A 17,732-nucleotide genomic window follows, 5' to 3' on the forward strand; every position below is an offset into this window, starting at 1 on the left:
GGTGTAAGTACCCCTTGGTACTCACTACAAGCCAGTCCAGCCTCCTACATTGGTTGTGCAGTAGTGGGATAAGTACCTGCAACTACTTACCACTTTTGTCATTGTACTTTTCATAAAAGAAAAATATACAAAACAAATTCAGTGTATGTACACCTAACCAAAAAGTTTTGCTTTTCTTCTCTCACTTCTTTTCTAAGTGCTGAAAAGTACCTCTAAAACTTTCTAAAAAGTTCTTAAAAAGTTTTAAAAGTTTTTTCTCTGTCTTTCCAAAAGTTCTGAAAAACTTTTTTTCTCACTTTTTCTATCCCTTAAACACTGTCTAAAATGTCTGGTACAGGCCAAACTCTTGATCTGTCCAACATAACTTATGACAACCTTAGCTGGAAGGAAGCAAAGAGTCTCTGTATAGATAGAGGTTTAGGGGTAGGGAAGAGTCCCTCAAGACAACTGTTCTTGGGAACTGTTCTTCCCAAAGCCGACGACATCATCGCCCGCACCTCCAGGCCGTCATCAACTCTTCATTTTCTTCTGCTACCTTCCCCGAATGCTGGAAACACGCCGAAGTCAACGCCCTACTAAAGAAACCTACGGCTGACCCGAGCGACCTGAAAAACTTCCGCCCCATCTCACTCCTGCCCTTCTCCGCCAAGGTAATAGAGAAGACCGTCAACAAACAGCTGACCACCTTCCTGGAAAACAACAACCTGCTCGACCCTTCACAAACCGGATTCCGAACCAACCACAGCACTGAAACCGCCCTCATCTCAGTCACAGACGACATCAGAACCCTGATGGACAACGCTGAAACAGTCGCCCTCATCCTCCTCGACCTCTTGGCTGCCTTCGACACCGTCTGTCACCGCACCCTAATCACCCGCCTCCGCTCCACCGGGATCCAAGGCCAGGCCCTGGACTGGATCGCCTCCTTCCTCTCAAACCGTTCCCAAAGAGTTTACCTCCCACCGTTTCGCTCAGACCCCACCGAGATCATCTGCGGCGTACCTCAAGGCTCATCGCTCAGCCCGACACTCTTCAATGTCTACATGAGCCCCCTCGCCGACATCGTACACAAGCACGACATCATCATCACCTCCTACGCCGACGACACCCAACTTATACTCTCCCTCACCAAGGACCCCGCCAGCGCCAAGATCAACCTACAAGAGGGCATGAAGGATGTTGCAGATTGGATGAGGCTCAGCCGCCTAAAGCTGAATTCTGACAAAACGGAAGTCCTCATCCTCGGCAACACCCCATCCGCTTGGGACGACTCCTGGTGGCCCACGGCCCTCGGCACCGCACCGACCCCCGAAGACCACGCCCGCAACCTCGGCTTCATCTTGGACCCTCTTCTCACCATGACCAAGCAAGTCAACGCCGTGTCCTCCGCCTGCTTCCTCACCCTCTGCATGCTCCGCAAGATCTTCCGCTGGATCCCCGCCGACACTAGAAAAACCGTGACCCACGCCCTCGTCACGAGCTGCCTGGACTACGGCAACATCCTCTACGCTGGGACCACCGCCAAACTCCAAAAACGCCTGCAACGTATTCAAAACGCCTCGGCCCGCATCATCCTCGACGTACCCCGCAACAGCCACATCTCCGCACACCTGAGACACCTGCATTGGCTCCCAGTCAGCAAACGGATCACCTTCTGACTTCCCACGCACACAAAGCCCTCCACAACAAGGGACCGGAATACCTCAACCGTCGCCTCAGCTTCTACGCCCCCACCCGTCTCCTCCATTCCTCTGGCCTCGCGCTCGCTGCCGTCCCTCGCATCTGCAGCTCCACGTCGGGTGGGAGGTCCTTCTCCTTCCTGGCAGCCAAGACCTGGAACTCCCTCCCCACCAGCCTCAGGACCACCCAGGACCACTCCGCATTCCGGAGACTCCTAAAAACCTGGCTTTTCGAGCAGCAGTAACCCCCCCCCCTTTCCCCTAGCGCCTTGAGACCCGCACGGGTGAGTAGCGCGCTTTATAAATGTTAATGATTTGATTTGATTTGATTTGATTCGGTTAATATGCTCATTGAACAAGATAAGACCTTAGGTGGCACTTCTGGTGAGAAATTAGCTGATGGTTCCCACTCTGATTCTGGGGCACCCCTAGCAAAAGATGTGGGAGGGAAGCTTTCCAGCCTGCCCCCTAGCAAGCCACCTAGCATAGCTGGTTCTGATGTGAATTCACATCACAGTAATAGTGTTGTTTCTCATCACAGTAGAAGTATCACCTCTGTAGGCCAGAATGTTAGTGTGACATCTGTTAGGGCCAGGTCTCCTTCTGTTCAATCTCAGCATACTTCTGTCTCTAGAAATGTCCCTCCCACCAGCCCTGATGACAGATTGTTAGAGAGGGAACTCAATAAGTTGAGGGTGGAACAAACTAGACTGAAGCTTAAAAAGCAACAGCTGGATTTGGATAGACAGTCTTTAGAAATAGAGAGGGAAAGACAGAAATTGGGTTTAGAAACCCATGGTGGCAGCAGCAGTATTCCCCATAGTCATCCTGTAAAAGAGCATGATTCCAGGAATCTGCACAAGATAGTTCCCCCTTACAAGGAGGGGGATGACATTAACAAGTGGTTTGCTGCACTTGAGAGGGCCTGTGTTGTACAGGATGTCCCTCAAAGGCAGTGGGATGCTATCCTATGGCTATCATTTAGTGGAAAGGGTAGGGATAGGCTCCTTACTGTGAAAGAAAGTGATGCCAATAATTTTGCAGTTCTTAAGAATGCACTCCTAAATGGTTATGGCTTAACCACTGAACAGTACAGGATGAAGTTCATAGAAACCAAAAAGGAGTCTTCACAAGACTGGGTAGACTTTGTTGACCATTTGGTGAAGGCCTTGGAGGGGTGGTTACATGGCAGTAAAGTGGCTGACTGTGAAAGCCTATATAACATAATCCTGAGAGAGCATATACTTAATAATTGTGTGTCTGATTTGTTGCACCAGTATCTAGTGGACTCAGATCTGACCTCTCCCCAAGAATTGGGAAAGAAGGCAGACAAATGGGTCAGAACAAGAGTGAACAGAAAAGTTCATACAGGTGGTGACAAGGATGGCAAGAAGAAAGATGGTGAAAAATCTCAAGATAAGCATGGGGATAAGGGTAAAACCAAAGATCCCACTTCAAATCTTAAACACTCTTCAGAGGGTGGGTATAAAACAAATTCTTCCTCTTCTTCTCAACCTGCACACATTAAAAAGCCTTGGTGCTTTGTGTGTAAAAACAGAGGCCATAGGCCAGGGGATAAGTCCTGTCCAGGTAAACCCCCTGAGCCTACCACCACTAATACATCAAGCTCTAGTGCCCCAAGCAGTAGTGGTACTAGTGGTGGGACTGCTGGCAACAGTTAAGCGAAGGGTGTAGTTGGGTTCACTTATGGGTCCATCATAGAAACTGGGGTAGTCAGTCCCAAGACAGTTTCTGTCACACCTAGTGGCATTGGCCTTGCCACACTGGCTGCTTGTCCCCTTACAATGGATAAGTACAGGCAGACAGTTTCAATAAATGGTGTTGAGGCCTTGGCCTACAGGGACATAGGTGCCAGTATCACTTTGGTGACTGAAAACCTAGTGGCTCCTGAACAACACATCATTGGACAACAGTATAAGATTATTGATGTCCATAACTCCACTAAGTTTCTTCCCTTAGCTATAATTCAGTTTAGTTGGGGTGGAGTTACTGGCCCTAAGCAGGTGGTGGTATCACCTAGCTTACCTGTAGACTGTCTCTTAGGTAATGACCTAGAGGCCTCAGGTTGGGCTGAGGTAGAGTTTTATGCCCATGCAGCCATGCTGGGCATCCCAGAGGAATTGTTCCCTCTCATTTCTACTGAAATGAAAAAGCAAAGGAGAGAAGGCCTGAAAACTCAGGATCCCTCTCCATCAACAGGTAAAAAGGGTATCACGGAATCCCCTAACCACCCTGCCAATCAGGATATCATTCCTGTGGTAGGAGAAACCTCTCCTGGGGTGGCACCTGTTCCAAGGGAATCATCAGCTGGCATAGCTGTACTCCCTGAGTTAGAAGTACCTCTCTGTGGGATAACTAACATTGGTGAGAAAAAGAGCACCATTTTAGTTAACATGGAGCATCCCTCCAACCCTCCCAGAGAATTTTAGTGCAGAAACCCTGCACTGCCTCACAACACTTAGGACAGCATCCCTGCCCTAGTGTGGAGCTCATAGGACAGCATCCCTGCCCTGCTCCAAATCAAGAGAAACAGCATACCTGTTCTCTCTTCCAGCCATATGGACAACGTTTTTGCCCAACTATGGCTTTATTGAGACAGCATCCCTGTCTGGCATTTTCATCACTACAAATAGGTTCAGTGGACAATTCCCACTGCTCTAAACTAAAACTTACTGATAGAAACTCTGAAAATACATCTTCACATTGTTGCTTAGCTAAAAAACTTCAAACAGGATGGTTTACATCCCCACAGGGAAGTAACCATATAGTGGATGATAAAGGGAGTAACAAGTCTATTGCAGAGCTACTCTCTACTTATCACCACTTAGACAATAAAGTCTCAACTGGCCAAGGTTAGCCTTATTGTCCTTCGTTTGGGGGGGGGGGGGGGTTGTGTGAGAAAGTAGCCTCTTTCTAGCCTTGTTACCCCCACTTTTGGCCTGTTTGTGAGTGTATGTCAGGGTGTTTTCACTGTCTCACTGGGATCCTGCTAGCCAGGGCCCAGTGCTCATAGTGAAAACCCTATGTTTTCAGTATGTTTGTTATGTGTCACTGGGACCCTGCTAGCGAGGACCCCAGTGCTCATAAGTTTGTGGCCTATATGTATGTGTTCCCTGTGTGATGCCTAACTGTGTCGCTGAGGCTCTGCTAACCAGAACCTCAGTGGTTATGCTCTCTCTGTACAAATTGTCACTAACAGGCTAGTGACCAATTTTACCAATTTACATTGGCTTACTAGAACACCCTTATAATTCCCTAGTATATGGTACTAAGGTACCCAGGGTATTGGGGTTCCAGGAGATCCCTATGGGCTGCAGCATTTCTTTTGCCACCCATAGGGAGCTCTGACAATTCTTACACAGGCCTACCACTGCAGCCTGAGTGAAATAACGTCCACGTTATTTCACAGTCATTTTACACTGCACTTAAGTAACTTATAAGTCACCTATATGTCTAACCTTTACCTGGTAAAGGTTGGGTGCTAAGTTACTTAGTGTGTGGGCACCCTGGCACTAGCCAAGGTGCCCCCACATTGTTCAGGGCCAATTCCCCGGACTTTGTGAGTGCGGGGACACCATTACACGCGTGCACTACATATAGGTCACTACCTATGTGTAGCTTCACAATGGTAACTCCGAATATGGCCATGTAACATGTCTAAGATCATGGAATTGCCCCCTCTATGCCATCCTGGCATTGTTGGCACAATCCCATGATCCCACGGGTCTGTAGCACAGACCCGGGTACTGCCAAACTGCCTTTGCACGGGTTTCACTGCAGCTGCTGCTGCTGCCAACCCCTCAGACAGGTTTCTGCCCTCCTGGGGTCCAGCCAGGCTTGGCCCAGGAAGGCAGAACAAAGGACTTCCTCAGAGAGAGGGTGTTACACCCTCTCCCTTTGGAATAAGGTGTTAAGGCAGGGGAGGAGTAGCCTCCCCCAGCCTCTGGAAATGCTTTCATGGGCACAGATGGTGCCCATTTCTGCATAAGCCAGTCTACACCCGTTCAGGGACCCCTCAGCCCTGCTCTGGCGCGAAACTGGACAAAGGAAAGGGGAGTGACCACTCCCCTGACCTGCACCTCCCCTGGAAGGTGCCCAGAGCTCCTCCAGTGTGCTCCAGACCTCTGCCATCTTGGAAACAGAGGTGCTGCTGGCACACTGGACTGTTCTGAGTGGCCAGGGCCAGCAGGTGAAGTCAGAGACTCCTTCTGATAGGCTCCTTCAGGTGTTGCTAGCCTATCCTCTCTCCTAAGTAGCCAAACCCTCTTTTCTTGCTATTTAGGGTCTCTGCTTTGGGGAATTCCTTAGATAACGAATGCAAGAGCTCATCCGAGTTCCTCTGCATCTCTCTCTTCACCTTCTGCCAAGGAATCGACTGCTGACCGCGCTGGAAGCCTGCAAAACTGCAACAAAGTAGCAAAGACGACTACTGCAACTCTGTAACGCTGATCCTGCCGCCTTCTCGACTGTTTTCCTGGTGGTGCATGCTGTGGGGGTAGTCTGCCTCCTCTCTGCACTAGAAGCTCCGAAGAAATCTCCCGTGGGTCGACGGAATCGTCCCCCTGCAACCGCAGGCACCAAAGAACTGCATCACTGGTCCTCTGGGTCTCCTCTCAGCACGACGAGCGAGGTCCCTTGAATCCAGCAACTCTGTCCAAGTGACTCCCACAGTCCAGTGACTCTTCAGCCCAAGTTTGGTGGAGGTAAGTCCTTGCCTCCCCACGCCAGACTGCATTGCTAGGAACTGCGTGTTTTGCAGCTACTCCGGCTCCTGTGCACTTTCCGAGGGAATCCTTTGTGCACAGCCAAGCCTGGGTCCACGGCACTCTAACCTGCATTGCACGACCTCCTGAGTTGTCCTCCGGCGGCGTGGGACTCCTTTGTGCAACTTTGGGTGAGCACCGTTTCACTCCACTTTGTAGTGCCTGTTCTGGCACTTCTGCGGGTGCTGCCTGCTTCTGAGAGGGCTCCTTGTCTTGCTGGGTGCCCCCTCTGTCCCCTGACGCAATTGGCGACATCCTGGTCCCTCCTGGGCCACAGCAGCACCCAAAAACCCTAACCGCAAGCTTTGCAGCTAGCAAGGCTTGTTTGTGTTCTTTCCGCAGGAAAACACTTCTGCACGACTCTCCTCGGCGTGGGACATCTATCCTCTAAAGGGGAAGTTTCTAGCCCTTGTCGTTCTTGCAGAATCCTCAGCTTCTACTGTCCAGTAGCAGCTTCTTTGCACCCACAGCTGGCATTTCCTGGGAATCTGCCCACTCTCGACTTGATCGTGACTTTTGGACTTGGTCCCCTTGTTCCACAGGTACCCTCGTCTGGAAATCCATCGTTGTTGCATTGCTGGTTTTGGTCTTTCCTGCAGAATTCCCCTATCACGACTTCTGTGCTCTTTGGGAACTTTAGTGCACTTTGCACTCACTTTTCAGGGTCTTGGGGTGGGCTAATTTTCTAACCCTCACTGTTTTCTTACAGTCCCAGCAACCCTCTACAAGGTCACATAGGTTTGGGGTCTATTCGTGGTTCGCATTCCACTTTTGGAGTATATGGTTTGTGTTGCCCCTATCCCTATGTGTCCCCATTGCATCCTATTGTAACTAGACATTGTTTGCACTGTTCTCTAATACTATACTGCATATTTTTGGTATTGTGTACATATATCTTGTGTATATTTGCTATCCTCATACTGAGGGTACTCACTGAGATACTTTTGGCATATTGTCATAAAAATAAAGTACCTTTATTTTTAGTATATCTGTGTATTGTGTTTTCTTATGATATTGTACATATGACACTAGTGGTACTGTAGGAGCTTCACTCGTCTCCTAGTTCAGCCTAAGCTGCTCTGCTAAGCTACCATTATCTATCAGCCTAAGCTGCTAGACACCCTATACACTAATAAGGGATACCTGGTCCTGGTGCAAGGTGTAAGTACCCCTTGGTACTCACTACAAGCCAGTCCAGCCTCCTACAACGTTATGTTGTCACTGACATTTTCACCCAACTATAATATCACTTTAACCTTTGTTTTTTTAGTGAATTTATTGTTTTTGTTATTGTAAACTAATATGTTAATTCAATACATAAAGCCAACCTCCTGCCACGCAGCCTGGCCTGCATCCAGACCCTGCATTTAGCCCCCACAGGCAGCCAACCCCATGCCACGTATGGCATTCGGCAGTGTGTAGCCACCCAAAGCCACTTAAGGCACCAGGGACCTCATCCCCGGGGCCAAAACATATATTTTAAGTGGAAGAGGGCAGGGGGGGAGCGCATGCCCCAATCCTATTCGATCCCCCAGGGCCTTATGTGCTTCTAAATTGGTGCCCACCCCAGACCCCTGCCAAATAGTAGTTTGGGGGCAGTGGGAAGGAGTCCTAGGGCACCCGCAGCCCTGCCAGCTCCCTGCATGCACCCATCCTGGGTGCTGTGGAAGCCAACAATGCTTGTGCCCAATGGAAGCAGTTGTTTCTGCTTGCTCCCGCCAGACGGGAGCAATCTGAGTTTCCCTGCCCGCAAGAGCAAAGGCAGAGAAAATAAAATGTTCTCCCATCTGTCGGGAGAAGTTACAAAGCTCCTGCTGGGTGTCAGCAGACTTGCTTTCCCTGTCTGCGCTCCTGTGGACAGGGAAACCACTGTGCCCTGGGGATGGGCTCCCAGCGTGTGCCCCCCTACCTATATTTAAGTGATGGTCTGGGAGGACGTGGTCCCCAGGCCCCAGTGGTGGCACTGGGATGGGGGTTGCGTGCCCTCCTCACCTAATAAGTATTTTGGCCCCAGGGGTAGGTTTCCTGGGGTCTATACAGACTTGGGGAGGGGGGCAATGTGCCACCCTTTCCTTTTTAATAAAGAAGAGGACCAAGGGGATGGGGTCCCTGAGGCTTTAATCAGCCAAGGTAGCGGGGGCCATACGCCCCCCTCCCTTACTTTTAAAATTTAGCCCCAGGAGATAGGGTTCCCTGTGCCTTGATGCGAATCGGGAGGCAGTGAGGCAATGTGCCCACCTCCCCTTTCTTTGTCACAGCGGTCCCCAGCCGCCATTTAATTTTTAGTTATTTTTTAAAAGCTGCAATCCTGCGGGTGTCTTGCTGGACTCCTCAGGATCGCTGTTTTTTTTTTTTAATTATATTTTGGTCCGTTGGGAGGGGGATCCCTCTCGGGCCACCCCACTTGGCCTAGGACTGCAAGGTATTCCTACCCTGCCCCTTTATGTTGCTTTTTTACATTTCAACTCAGGACAGGGGATTAAGGTCCTTGTTTAGATTTCGGTGGACAAGTTACTCCATCGCAACAGTGAAAGGTATCCCGTCTGTTGAAATATAAATCCCATTATTTCCTTTGGGATTTATATTTCGGGAGACAGGAAATCCATCACTGTTGTGACGGAGTGACCTGTCCACCAAAAACTAAATGGGGCCCTAACTTCCCTAATCCTGAAACATTTTTCTTTAGATTTCAGGCAGCCAATCTGAGCGCTTGCTCCTGCGGGAGCGTGTCTCCCATGATAACAAATTGGCCCAAGGGGAAAAAAGCCCCATTGGCCAATTCGAAATTCGAACGCTCTATTTTTTTAAAATTGGGTTTGAGAGACTCTTGTAAGTCCCTTAAACCCAACCGTCCAGATCTATACATATTTTTGATTCTTAATATTCAAAAACTACTGGATGGATCTACACCAAATCACAAAAAGCACACTTTCTGGACCAAGATCTACCTTCCTGACAAATTGATGTAATTCTGTTCAGCAGTTTTTGCCGTAGTGCTTCCTAAAAATGTTCATGGAAAATAAATGGTGATTTGGTGTTTTGGGACACCCACTTTTTCTCTCCCTCCGCCACACACACATGACAGATCACCCTGAAACTTTTCCTACACAAATTACGCAAAAAAAGCACTTTTTTGGAAAATGTCATGAAGATCCATCACACAGCGCCAAAGTTAGCATTTACTCGTACAAAACCATAGAAATTCAGCAGTTAAGAGTTATTTCAAGTAAAGTAACTACTCCCTCGCCATGCACAGTTTTCTCAACAATAATTTTATTGCAAATGTTGCACAGGGGGCCGTGCGGAGCATGGCGACGTATTCACGAATATTGTGCGTTCTGGAAACAAAAATTATTATAAAGTCAGAATTTCACCCTCCGCCACCCCTATATCACATCCCTGGGGTCAGGGTAACTCCACCCTGACCCCTTAACACACTTTTCATTTCAATTATCAGCCCTGGGGGCTGTGTCCCATTTCCTAAAATGGCGGCCGCAACTTTCCATACAGCCAGTCGCGGCACTTCTATTTGCACATGCATTAGCGAATACTTTGCGATCGTCGCAAAAGCATTGCAAAAAGTTCACGACCTCAGATATACAATTTTTTTCCCCTTTCATATCTCAAAAACTACTAAACGGATTTACACCAGACACCCCAAAGCACAATCTGCATACCAACAGCTAACTTTCTGCCAAATTTGGTGTAATTCCGTCCTCCGTTTCAGCCTGTAGCCGTGTTCAAAGTTCCTATGGCAATTGGCATGGGAAACGCAACTTTTTTGACCCCCTCGCCCACCCTTTTTTCAGGCCCCTGTTTAACGGATCACCCCAAAACTTTCCGTGTGCAACAAGAATTACCGGCACACTTTTTGGGGGGAAAATTTCATGAAGATTTGTCAAACGGTGCAAAAGATATAGGCGAGTCAAAAAATGCTTTTCCCATGGAAACTAGGTCCTAACTATAACTACCTACAACAATAATATATATAGATAGATATACACACACACACACACGGGAAGCAGTGACTTTATTAAATATGAATTTTGAAAGAGACATACGAGTAACAATCAAACAATCATCAACTTCTACAGTTCTCAATATATATTTGTGTATATACATATATATAGTAATAATTTGTGACAACCAGTTAAGACTGGACAGCGATGTGATGGTCTCTGGTGATTTATTTTCACAAGGATGCCGTTTCCATGGAGACCATTCCCATCCTATTCCACATGTAAGCCTTATTATAGCTATAGGCTTGTGAATGTGTGCACCGGTAGAGCTTGTATTTTAAAGAGATATCTTTTTAAGACCCCCTAGGGAGGGATAGGGCTCATTAGCTGCACTCCTGCATTCAATCACAAAATAATCTTTAAAAATCCTATGATTTGAAGGTAGCTGATTCAAAAAAAAGAAATTGTGTTTTTTAAGTAACTTTTGATGCACTATCAAAACTCTGTGAACCTTCCATGGAAACACCACGCTCGCCCCCCACTTCCCCCTCCTGAGGCGCGTGAACACTGAGCAGGCACGCGGTAAGTACAATGAAGATGTGATGGGTGACAATTCACCCTCGCGCCCAGCATCCCCAGCCTTCCCCCATCCACTCACCGTCAAGTGCTCCATGGCTGTCCCCGACTCCTCACAGAATTACAAATCAAGAAATGGTCGCGGTCTCAGTTCATAGCAAACGGTGACTGGCACTACCCCCGACCACCGCCAGGTCAGGCCAGCCCGACATGGGAGGAGCTCACCGGGCAGCGCATGGGTGCCAGGGCCCAGGTATAGGCCCTGGTCTGGGGGGCATCGAGTGTTCTCTCCCTGTGGCAGTCCCAGTCCCAGGTGGGGACCCTCACAGCTCTGCACCCTGTGGCAGGCCCAGGTCCAGTCCCAGGTGGTGTTGTCTGCACCCTGTGGCAGGCCCAGTCCCAGGTGGGGACCCTCAGAGCTCTGCACCCTGTGGCAGGCCCAGTACCAGGTGGGGACCCTCAGAGTTGTGCACCCTGTGGCAGGCCCAGGTCCAGTCCCAGGGGGTGATGTCTGCACCCTGTGGCAGGTCCAGGTGGGGACCCTCAAAGCTCTGCACCCTGTGGCAGGCCCAGGTCCAGTCCTAGATGGTGATGTCTGCACCCTGTGGCAGGCCCAGTCCCAGGCGGTGACCCCCAGAGCTCTGCACCCTGTGGCAGGCCCAGGTCCAGTCCCAGGTGGTGACCCCCCCAGTGCAGGCCCAGGTCCAGTCCCAGGTGGTGATGTCTGCACCCTGTGGCAGGCCCAGTCCCAGGTGCGGACCCTCAGACCTCTGCACCCTGTGGCAGGCCTAGGTCCACTCCCAGGTGGTGATGTCTGCACCCTGTGGCAGTCCTAGTCCCAGGTGGTGACCCTCAGAGCTCTGCACCCTGTGGCAGGCCCGGTCCAGTTCCAGGTGGTGACCCCCAGTGCAGGCCCAGGTCCAGTCCCAGGTGGTGATGTCTGCACCCTGTGGCAGGCCCAGTCCCAGGTGCGGACCCTCAGACCTCTGCACCCTGTGGCAGGCCTAGGTCCACTCCCAGGTGGTGATGTCTGCACCCTGTGGCAGTCCTAGTCCCAGGTGGTGACCCTCAGAGCTCTGCACCCTGTGGCAGACCCGGTCCAGTTCCAGGTGGTGACCCCCAGTGCAGGCCCAGGTCCAGTCCCAGGTGGTGATGTCTGCACCCTATGGCAGGCCCAGTCCCAGGTGCGGACCCTCAGACCTCTGCACCCTGTGGCAGGCCTAGGTCCACTCCCAGGTGGTGATGTCTGCACCCTGTGGCAGTCCTAGTCCCAGGTGGTGACCCTCAGAGCTCTGCACCCTGTGGCAGGCCTAGGTCCACTCCCAGGTGGTGATGTCTGCACCCTGTGGCAGTCCTAGTCCCAGGTGGTGACCCTCAGAGCTCTGCACCCTGTGGCAGGCCCGGTCCAGTCCCAGGTGGTGACCCCCAGTGCAGGCCCAGGTCCAGTCCCAGGTGGTGATGTCTGCACCCTATGGCAGGCCCAGTCTCAGGTGCGGACCCTCAGAGCTCTCCCACTGTGGTCGGAGGGCTCCTGTCGGCCTCCAGCCTGCCTCGGTCTCGTGCAGTGAAGCTGTAATGGTGGCAGCGGCTTGGAGGAGGCACCTGTCTCAGGTACAGGCATCGGTGCCACCTGCCTGCCCCCAGGAGGCCTAAGTAACTGTAAGTGAACGGCGCTAGCTGAGAGCATCAGTGCTCACGTGTAGCTCCCAGAGGCCCCGCCGAGAGGGCAGGTGTTCTCGGGATGTTTATCTCTCTGGTCTCCGAGCTGCCTCTTGAAGCTTTCCTCATCCAGGAGCTGCCAGAGAGAGGGGTGTGGGCACACAGCTCGAATTAATAATGTACAGAGGAGTGTGGAGGCACAGGTCTTATTAACAGAGAGGAGTGTGGAACCGCAGGTCTTATGGATGTATAGCGAGGAGTGTGGAGACACACGTCTTATTAATGTACAGCGAGCGGAGTGTGGATGCACAGGTTTTATCAATGTAGAGAGGAGAGTGGAGACACACGTCTTAGTAATGTACAGAGAGGAGTGTCGAGACACAAGTGTTATTAAAGTGCAGAGAGATCAGTGTGGAGACACAGGTCTTATAAATTAATAGACAGAGAGAGGACTGTGGAGTCGCAGGTCTCATTAATGTGGAGAGAGGAGCACAGAGATGCAGGTCTTATGAATGGGCAGAGAGAAGAGTGTGGAGAGACAGGTCTTAATAACGTGCAGAAAGGAGTGTATCAACACAGGGGAGAGAGAGGAGTATAGAGGCGCAGATCACTTTGTTTTTGCTCCTGGACTACCACTCAATAGGTCTATGCATTCTGGGAGTTGTAGTATTTTGCAAACTTCCTTTGAACAGATGCACTCTCAATAACAAAGCTATGCGAAGGGAATGGATTGGACAGAGGAGAATGCAACAAAAGGTATATTTGCATGAGCTGATGGAGGAGTGCAGAAATTCACATCTTATTAACCGGCGGAGAGAGGAGTATACAGACACAGGCCATACTAATGTGTAGAGAGACGTGTAGAGACACAGGCTTTACTAATGTGCAGAGAGAAGTGTAGAGACACAGGCCTTACTAATGTGCAGAGAGAAGTGTAGAGACACAGGCCTTACTAATGTGCAGAGAGAAGTGTAGAGACACAGGCCTTACTAATGTGCAGAGAGAAGTGTAGAGACACAGGCCATACTAATGTGTAGAGAGACGTGTAGAGACACAGGCTTTACTAATGTGCAGAGAGAAGTGTAGAGACACAGGCCTTACTAATGTGCAGAGAGAAGTGTAGAGACACAGGCCTTACTAATGTGCAGAGAGAAGTGTAGAGACACAGGTCATACTAATGTGTAGAGAGACGTGTAGAGACACAGGCCTTACTAATGTGTAGAGATGAGTGTAGAGACACCGGCCTTACTAATGTGCAGGGAGAAGTGTATAGACACATGCCTTCTAATGTGCAGGGAGAAGTGTATAGACACAGGCCTTACTAATGTGCAGAGAGAAGTGTAGAGACACAGGCCTTACTAATGTGCAGAGAGAAGTGTAGAGACACAGGCCTTACTAATGTGCAGAGAGAAGTGTAGAGACACAGGGCTTACTATGTGCAGAGAGAAGTATACAGACACAGGCCTTACTAATGTGCAGAGAGAAGTGTATAGACACAGGCCTTACTAATGTGCAGAGAGAAGTGTAGAGACACAGGCCTTACTAATGTGCAGAGAGAAGTATACAGACACAGGCCTTACTAATGTGCAGAGAGAAGTGTATAGACACAGGCCTTACTAATGTGTAGAGAGAAGTTTAGAGACACCGGCCTTACTAATGTGCAGGGAGAAGTGTATAGACACAGGCCTTACTAATGTGCAGAGCGAAGTGTATAGACACATGCCTTACTAATGTGCAGGGAGAAGTGTATAGACACAGGCCTTACTAATGTGTAGAGAGAAGTGTAGAGACACAGGCCTTACTAATGTGCAGAGAGACGTGTAGAGACACAGTCCTTACTAATGTGCAGAGAGATGGTTAGAGACACAGGCCTTACTAATGTGCAGAAAGAAGTGTATAGACACAGGCCTTACTAATGTGCAGAGAGACGTGTAGAGACACAGGCCTTACTAATGTGCAGAGAGAAGTGTAGGGACACAGGCCTTACTAATGTGCAGAGAGACGTGTATAGACACAGGCCTTACTAATGTGCAGAGAGACGTGTAGAGACACAGGCCTTACTAATGTGCATAGAGAAGTGTATAGACACAGGCCTTACTAATGTGCATAGAGAAGTGTAGAGACACAGGCCTTACTAATGTGCAGAGAGAAGTGTAGAGACACAGGCCTTACTAATGTGCAGAGAGAAGTGTAGAGACACAGGCCTTACTAATGTGCATAGAGAAGTGTATAGACACAGGCCTTACTAATGTGCATAGAGAAGTGTAGAGACACAGGACTTACTAATGTGCAGAGAGACGAGTAGAGACACAGGCCTTACTAATGTGCAGAGAGAAGTGTATAGACACAGGCCTTACTAATGTGCAGAGAGAAGTGTATAGACACAGGCCCTACTAATGTGTAGAGAGACTTGTAGAGACACAGGTCTTACTAATGTGCAGAGAGAAGTGTATAGACACAGGCCTTACTAATGTGTAGAGAGAAGTGTACAGACAGAGGCGTTACTAATGTGCAGAGAGAAGTGTAGAGACACAGGCTTTACTAATGTGCAGAGAGAAGTGTATAGACACAGGCCTTACTAATGTGTAGAGAGACGTGTAGAGACACAGGCCTTACTAATGTGTAGAGATGAGTGTAGAGACACAGGCCTTACTAATGTGAAGAGAGAAGTGTATAAATATAGATCTAGGTACTGGGCACACAGGGGAGTGTAGGGACACAGGCCCTACTGATGTGCATAGAGAAGTGTGGAGCTATAGATCTAGGTAATGGGCAGAGAGGGGAGTGTAGAGACACAGGCCTTACTAATGTGCAGAGAGAAGTGTGGAGCTATAGATCTAGGTAATGGACAGAGAGGGGAGTGTATAGACACAGGCCTTACTAATGTGCAGAGATGAGTGTAGAGACACAGGCCTTACTAATGTGCAGAGATGAGTGTAGAGGCACAGGCCTTACTAATGTGCAGAGAGAACTGTGGAGACACAGGCCTTACTAATGTGCAGAGAGAAGTGTAGAGACGCAGGCCTTACTACGTGCAGAGAGAAGTATAGAGACACAGGCCTTACTAATGTGCAGAGGGAAGTGTATAGACACAGGCCTTACTAATGTGCAGAGAGAGGTGTAGAGACACAGGCCTTACTAACGTGCAGAGAGAAGTGTAGAAATATAGATCTAGGTTATGGGTAGAGAGGGTAGTGTAGGGGCACAGGCCTTACTAATGTGCAGAGAGAAGTGTATAGACACAGTCCTTACTAATGTGCAGAGAGACGTGTAGAGACACAGGCCTTACTAATGTGCATAGAGAAGTGTAGAGACACAGGTCTTACTAATGTGCAGAGAGGCAAGTAGAGACACAAGCCTTACTAATGTGCAGAGAGAAGTGTATAGACACAGGCTTTACTAATGTGCAGAGAGAAGTGTATAGACACAGGCCTTACCAATGTGCAGAGAGAAGTGTATAGACACAGGCCATACTAATGTGTAGAGAGAAGTGTAGAGACACAGGTCTTACTAATGTGCAGAGAGAAGTGTATAGACACAGGCCTTACTAATGTGTAGGGAGAAGTGTATAGACACAGGCTTTACTAATGTGCAGAGAGAATTGTATAGACACAGGTCTTACTAATGTGCAGAGAGAAGTGTATAAATATAGATCTAGGTAATGGGCACACAGGGGAGTGTAGGGACACAGGCCCTACTGATGTGCAGAGAGAAGTGTGGAGCTATAGATCTAGGTAATGGACAGAGATGGGAGTGTATAGACACAGGCCTTACTAATGTGCAGAGAGACGTGTAGAGACATAGGCCTAATGTGCAGAGAGACGTGTAGAGACACAGGCCTTACTAATGTGCAGAGATGAGTGTAGAGACACAGGCTTAATAATGTGCAGAGATGAGTGTAGAGGCACAGGCCTTACTACGTGCAGAGAGAAGTATAGAGACACAGGCCTTACTAATGTGCAGAGAGAAGTGTATAGACACAGGCCTTACTAATGTGCAGAGAGAGGTGTAGAGACACAGGCCTTACTAATGTGCAGAGAGACGTGTAGAGACACAGGCCTTTCTAATGTGCATAGAGAAGTGTAGAGACACAGGTCTTACTAATGTGCAGAGAGACGAGAAGAGACACAAGCCTTACTAATGTGCAGAGAGAAGTGTATAGACACAGGATTTACTAATGTGCAGAGAGAAGTGTATAGACACTGGCCTTACTAATGTGCAGAGAGAAGTGTAGAGACACAGGCCTTACTAATGTGCAGAGAGACGTGTAGAGACACAGGCTTTACTAATGTGCAGAGAGAAGTGTAAAGACACAGGCCTTACTAATGTGCAGAGAGACGTGTAGAGACACAGGCCTTACTAATGTGCAGAGAGAAGTGTATAGACACAGGCTTTACTAATGTGCAGAGAGAAGTGTAGAGACACAGGCCTTACTAATGTGCAGAGAGAAGTGTAGAGACACAGGCCTTACTAATGTGCAGAGAGAAGTGTATAGACACAGGCCTTACTAATGTGCAGCGGGACGAGTAGAGACACAGGCCTTACTAATGTGCAGAGAGAAGTGTATAGACACAGGCTTTACTAATGTGCAGAGAGAAGTGTATAGACACAGGCCTTACTAATGTGCAGAGAGAAGTGTATAGACACAGGCCTTACTAATGTGCAGAGAGACGTGTAGAGACACAGGTCTTACTAATGTGCAGAGAGAAGTGTATAAATATAGATCTAGGTACTGGGCAGAGAGGAGAGTGTAGGGACACAGGCCCTACTAATGTGCAGAGAGAAGTGTGGAGCTATAGATCTAGGTAATGGACAGAGATGGGAGTGTAGAGACACAGGCCTTACTAATGTGTAGAGATGAGTGTAGAGTCACAGGCCTTACTAATGTGCAAAGAGAAGTGTAGATACAACTGCCATACTAATGTGCAGAGGGAAGTGTAGAGACACATGCCTTACTAATGTGCAGAGGGAAGTGTAGAGACACAGGCCTTACTAATGTGCAGAGAGAATTGTAGAGACACAGGCCTTACTAATGTGCAGAGAGAAGTGCAGAGGCACAGGCCTTAGTAATGTGC

The 17,732-nt window shown here is 49.0% G+C and overlaps 1 protein-coding gene across 1 annotated transcript in view; it reads right to left on the reverse strand.

Moving 5' to 3' along the window:
• The window catches only part of XNDC1N (XRCC1 N-terminal domain containing 1, N-terminal like), a 305,166-nt gene that overhangs the window by 154,968 nt on the left and 132,466 nt on the right, over positions 1 to 17,732 (reverse strand). Inside the window, exon 14 of the mRNA XM_069203429.1 lies at positions 11,081 to 11,110. Coding sequence (XP_069059530.1) covers positions 11,081 to 11,110 — 30 coding nt within the window. The remainder of the gene's footprint in view (positions 1 to 11,080; positions 11,111 to 17,732) is intronic.

Source organism: Pleurodeles waltl, chromosome 8 (genome assembly GCF_031143425.1).
Source record: "Pleurodeles waltl isolate 20211129_DDA chromosome 8, aPleWal1.hap1.20221129, whole genome shotgun sequence".
Classification (NCBI taxonomy): Eukaryota; Metazoa; Chordata; class Amphibia; order Caudata; family Salamandridae; genus Pleurodeles; species Pleurodeles waltl.